This window comes from Cyprinodon variegatus, unplaced genomic scaffold (genome assembly GCF_000732505.1).
Source record: "Cyprinodon variegatus isolate N-32 unplaced genomic scaffold, C_variegatus-1.0 Scaffold161, whole genome shotgun sequence".
NCBI lineage: Eukaryota > Metazoa > Chordata > Actinopteri > Cyprinodontiformes > Cyprinodontidae > Cyprinodon > Cyprinodon variegatus.
The window spans coordinates 601816-607964 of record NW_015150614.1 but is presented as its reverse complement, the minus strand read 5'-3'; the positions used below and the strand labels follow the sequence as shown (position 1 = coordinate 607964).

Sequence of the window (6149 nt, the reverse complement as noted above, 5' to 3'; positions counted from 1 at the left end):
GGCGAGTACCAACAAATAGGGCACCGATACCATTTTGAGAGCCATACGTTTATTCAACTATTGTCACCGATTCATGGTAGGCAATAAAAAGTTCTACTGGATTCACTTTGTATTACATTTTTTCCTGCTTCACAAAGGCAGGCAGCAGCTTGACAAACCATGATGGCAATTATTTTACATTATTATGGTATCGGTATCGGCCGATACTGCACAGCCAGATATCGGGTATCGGTATCGGGGCCAAAAAATGGCATTGGCTCAACACTAGTGGTTTTGAGCTTAGCAGACAGGCGAACACAACGAATACTGCGGTAAGTGACTATTTTGTTCTCGCCGTAAAGCAAGACCAACTCTCGTGATGCACGAGACTTCTGAGCCTGTGGGTGCGGGCCGAGGGCTCCTGCAATTGCAAGTACGGTATTTCACCTACAGACCACCAGGGCGGCCGAGAAAACCTTTGTTTGACTTGAAATGACTCATTTAATCATCCAAAACGTTATGGAACACATTAATTAACTGAAAAATGTTGCATAGTATGCCTTTAATTCAATTCTTAAAGATCAGTTCATGTAACATGATTGAATTTTAAAAAATACATTCCCACTGCCCTATCAATTACCACTGACTACTATTGCTGTTGAATGTTAATATAATACTAGTATAATTATTATGCATACCTACACAAATATATAACTCAATTTAAAGAATGTTTTTGATTGCAGCGCTCCAAGTTGAGATCAGAATGGATCAAAAAGAACTAATTCCATATCTTGAGAATTGGAATTGAATCAAACCTTAACCTCTGAATTGATCCCCAGCCTTACTGGAATATTCTTATTCTGCAGGTTCTTTGACAAGCCTTTAGAATTCTTTACAGATCAGATGGATTTATGAGATTGAATTACACACATAACTGCAGTATTTAATCCCTTTAAATGAAACGGATTGTTCTGAATTATATTTAAAATTTTATATTTTACAATTATATTTTATATTTTCTAATTATATTTTAAAAAGGCAGCGTAAAAGAGGCTGGTTACAAATTACTTCATAAATAAATTTCTACACACACACACACAAAAATATAATTTTCCTTTTACTTGAGAATTCTGCTTTAGTTTGTATTAGTCTATTTCATAATATCTCAATTTAAATAAGCTACTCAAAGAATGCAAACTGTTAAAAGTCCCTTACTGTATGTAGACTAGAACCATCTTGAGATCACAATTACAGCTAGACTTACTGTAAGGTAGACTGGAAGGATTAAACTGAGCACTTTGGCATCTCAGGGATAATTATAACACTGACAAAGCATCATCATGTTTCAAAGCTGTCTGCTACAATGTTTCCAGCGGTATTGTATATTCCTGCTTACATCCCTCTAGTAGCAGTTACACAACCAAACCATCAACATTAAAAGCTGGACTTGTTAACAAGACTTTTAGAGAGATTATGGGTAAGATAAGAAATTACCAAACAAATCCTGATTCAATTGTTTTTAGGCAAGGAAAAAAACATAGTCTGACAACAAGCTTTGTGCTGTGTATCCACAAAAGTTTTAACTAAGAAAACAGTCCTCAGTTACTCCACTTAGTCGCATCCAATACTCTAAACATGAGACTGTTATTCAAAGTATTTAGTATATATTCTAAGGTTCGGTCTGTAAGATCTAAAGTGAAATCACTGGTGAGGGATTTTTAGCTTGATCAGTCGTGCTTGGTAAATAACTAGTCAGCTCAAAAGTCTTTTTCACAAATCTAAGCAAATAATGAATACTTGATTCTAGTGCTGGGTGACATGCACTTAAAATCTTATCACAATATTGGGTAATATTATTATGATAATGATACAATCAAAAAATTTGCATTGCTTCTTCATAGTCTTTCTCAGTAAATATGGCTTTTTCAGGAGACTACTTACAATAAGAATCATGATTTTTATAACTGAACATCTCATATTATTTATTTTTAGTAACAATAAAAGGACTGTTGGGTGTCCAAGTGCCTTTCCAAAGCTGTGTTCTCTGTAAAACGTGCAGTGGCAATGGGGACATGGCTTTGCCCTTTTTCGGGGGTTGGCTGGCTGCCATTGCTGTCAGTGGGGATGTATGACCAACATGCTCGGATGCCTCTCAGCTTTTTGTGAGGTCTGTCTGGGTGCATGCCTTTCAGCAATTTGGCCTCCCCTGACCGATGTGGGGCATATATACCCGAAGCTGGGTGCATGGTACACCGGGGAGTGTTTCCTGGTCCTCCTCTTGGTGGAACATGTCTAGTACAGGGGCATTTGCAACTCCTAAGTTGAATCCTGTTATTGTGAAAGAGAAGCGGCTCCACTCTGAGCATCTCCAGAATGGCTGAGTTCTTTCCCCTATTTCTAAGGGAGTGCCCAATCACCTTGTAAAGACGCCTAGTTCGGCTGATTTTACAGGGTTACATTTTACAGTACTGGCTGCACCAATCTGACAATGGACCCCCTCCACTGTTCTCCCCTCACTTGTGAAGAGGACCCAAATATACTTTTGCTGCTCCACTTGAGGCACAGACTGTCCTCCTACGTCAAGCGATAAAGTCACCTTATTCCTGATCAAGAACCTTGGCCTCAGACTTGGAGGAGCCTATTGTCATCACAGCTCAAAATGATTTACTTAATTTAATTCAAAGTGTTAAATAACTTTTAAATCTGTTTTATAAAGAAACTATTCAGCTGTCTTTGGATATTTATTTCTCTGGTAAAATGGACAAACTGGGTCAAATAATTAATTGACATAAATATTTACCAATGTGGGTTGAGGTGATGAGATTACATGTTGGAAAATCCCCTGTAAACTTTGTGAAAAAAAGGACCAAAGGGAAAAAAACGAAGTCACACTGGTATAAAGCTCCTTAACATCAAGTAACTTTATCAGATCAGAGTTTAGCTTTTACCTTTGTTGTGGGCCTCCAGCTGTGAGAGTGAATTGACAGCCACCTTGCACAGAGAGCAGTACAGCAGCTTTTTGGCCTTATCCTCCTCCGTCTCTGGGTTGGACGGGCTGCTGGAGGATGGAGTGCCTGCAGTTCCCAAAGCTGTTGGGCCAGATCCAGGCTGGTCTGAGCTAGTGCTGCCACAGCTGGGGGAGGAAGAAGTGGGTGGAATAATGGGAAGTGTCTGGTTTGAAAGAAGTGGGCACAGTGACTGCAGGGGTGAATCCATGGGTGGGGTTGGTGGGTTGGGTAGCGAAGAAAGGGCTCCTGGTACCAGAGAAGGCTCGTTTAACTGTGACAAAGGTCTTGTTTCATCTGGGGGGGAAAAAAAAAGTAGAATTTACTAAGTTTACATAACTAATAGGAAAACACATTGAAACAGTAAACATTTAGGAAAACACTTTGAAACAGTAAACAGTTGATACTAAAAGATCCCCCTGATAAAACTTTATCTGATGAATATGGCAGATGTGGTCTGTTTGGTACATCAGACAAACCAACAAAGGTTTTAGCACTCAAAAGTAATTTTTATTTACTCTGCTGTAATTCATAAGGGGTTTGAAAAGACCTTTTAATTAAAATTCTACAGTAAAGGAAAATACCAAACTGCTGTGTGTAAAAGAAGGAACGTGTGTGTAAGTCATCTGAGGGCTTCATCCTTTCTTGATGTGGTCTCAATGTGTTAAAAATTTCCAAGCAGGGAAAAAGGAAGTAAACACCACAGTCTGTTTAACTCCTGCAAAAACACCTGTTTTTCTTTTCTTACTATTTTTTATTTTTTTTTGCTTTGGAAAAAACTGTCATATTCCAATTCATAAAGTCCAAATTATTTTGAAAATTAAATTCTTCATCTATTATTCACTAACACCACACTTTACCAGACAGGTATTCATAAAAACATAATTGACAGACAGAGGGCTATGTGTGGCTATTGATTCCTAATTATCAGCTGGGACCCAGGTTTGATTTGGCATTAAGACCCAAACCAAAGCTATTGTTATAGAAAATCCTTCAGGTTTGATTAGTCTAAGTATATAAATATTTGAGCCTAAATTAATCCAATTCGGGCTGAAGGTCTTAAACAATGAAACATCCATCCATCCAAAATGTTATTTTATAAGTTAAAACTATTGGAAATGAAATAAAAGGAAAGAAAGAAACAAACAAAAGTCAAAAGCACATCTCTTAAATGCTGCATATTAATTGGAAATTCACAAGGCCAGGATGCCATAATCTGGTCTTTCTGTAATTTCTTGAAGGTATATTCATCTTAAATATGTATACTAAATGGTTAAAAGGTCCGAAAAACCTTCTTGAACAAAACCTTGCTGAGGCTGTCAAGGAAATTTTAATTTGTATTTCCCTGAGGCTTTGGATACGACATAAACCAGACACCCATTTTTACTTTGCCATCTGGTGTAAAGGAGGTATAAGAAGAGAGGGGTTGAGCATAAAGTAGTAGCCTGAGATCAAAAAGTCTGCATGACTACCATTAGATGCTATCCTGATGGTGACTGCTTGTTTTGAAGAAAACCAGTAAGAAGCTTTTTACTGCACTATAAAAGGCAAAATGTCATGACCTGCTGCTCTGGATTTTTGATTCTGTTCATTTTCACTTTAATTTTCTGTTTGGGTTTGATTTATGTTATTTTGTATTTGCTGTTAACAATTATATATTTATCTCAAGTTATCTCCAGTCTCTTCCCCTATACTCTAGTTTTTCCCTTTGGTCTTTCTTTTTTTTCTAGTCATTGGACTTATTCCTCTTTAGCTTTTTTTAAGTTATTTTCTAGTTTTAGTTTAGCCCTGTTTACTGTTTGTTCCCCTCTCCTTTCACCTTAGTTGCTTCTATCCACACCTGCTCTCAATTAGCTGATTACTCCACTCAATGTTCTGTCTCCCATATATTCTCCTTTGCAGTTCCTCATTGCTGGATTCTCTTCTCTGTCATGTGTTTTTATTCTCCTGAGTGTCTTCCTTCTTTGGGCCCTGAGTTCCCTGCCTCTTATTGATTGAATTTATGCTTTCGTTGTCACCACTCTCATTAATTCTACTGTTGTGTTGGGATCCAGCTACTGCATCCTCCGAAGGCCAGATTCGTCGGCCAATTCCATCATAGTAAGGCGCTGTGGCCGTTTCCGATTAGCATCCTTGTTTTTGTCTGTTTTGAAGGACGGGTCCTGTGTACGTAGCCTTTGGTATCCCATGATTCAGTTCGACTCCATGCAAGCCAGCTGCTCCATGCTCAGAGGAAAACGGGAAATAGCGCCCTGAACAGTTGTGAATATTGGAAGAGCAGTTTAATATAATACAGGAATGTGAAAATAGTTTTGTCTGGAATTAATGAAAATAGCTGTTTTAAATGGTTATTGAGTCAAATATGTGGCGGATAATGTTTGGTTTATTGAAAGGTTTTATCTGTCCCTGTGTGAATGGGTTTGACTGACATTCAAGCACAGATTTCAATATCTGCGTAGTGTGGGGACATCCAATATAGTGGTGAATATCATATAGATATGATATTCATGACAACCGTACTGCTGCTGAAAGTCCTGAACAATGTAATTAGCACACATAGAACAGTAGAGAGAAGTTTGACATCCATTCTTTGACTGCTTTATGTATCATCTGTAATGATTGCTAGGCGACAGAGCGCATGCTGACTGAGCGGGTATCTATTTTGTCAGAAAATTCATCTCAACTTTGAGCAGAAATGATGATGCACTGGGCAGGCACAGACTGTTTAAGGTAGGTGCTTCTTGGAGAGGATGGTAATCCCCACAATTAGTAGATCTGTGATATCACTGGTATACAATGAAAAGGAGGAGGTTCATCCTCAGAGAGCAGAATGGGCTCTAAGCACAACTTCAATAGTTCTTGAACTTAAGAAAGCTCTTTAGTTTTCTGTCTTTCATTACTGGATGAGGTAATAAATCCAGGTGTGTCTGACCATGGTAACTGAGTTCAGGCACACCTGGATTAATCAGTTCATCCAGTAGAAAAGGACAGAAAACAAATGAGCTGCCTTAAAATCAGGAAATGGTGGAGTTATGCATCGAGCCACTTCATGAGGATTACTCAGCTGCCATTAAACAGGCAAAATACTTTTTCAGGCATGCTTTTTATAAAGGAATAAAATATAACTACTCGAAGGCTTAAACAATGATTTAACATGATATAGGC

General features: G+C 38.2%; 1 protein-coding gene across 3 annotated transcripts in view; it reads right to left on the bottom strand.

Annotated features, from left to right (window-relative positions):
* Nucleotides 1–6149, bottom strand: part of LOC107086776 (zinc finger protein 385A-like) — a 96260-nt gene that overhangs the window by 9686 nt on the left and 80425 nt on the right. For all 3 annotated transcript variants that reach the window (XM_015377943.1, XM_015377944.1, XM_015377945.1), the window contains one exon: nucleotides 2928–3281. In XM_015377943.1, the coding sequence (XP_015233429.1) occupies nucleotides 2928–3281 (354 nt within the window). The remainder of the gene's footprint in view (nucleotides 1–2927; nucleotides 3282–6149) is intronic.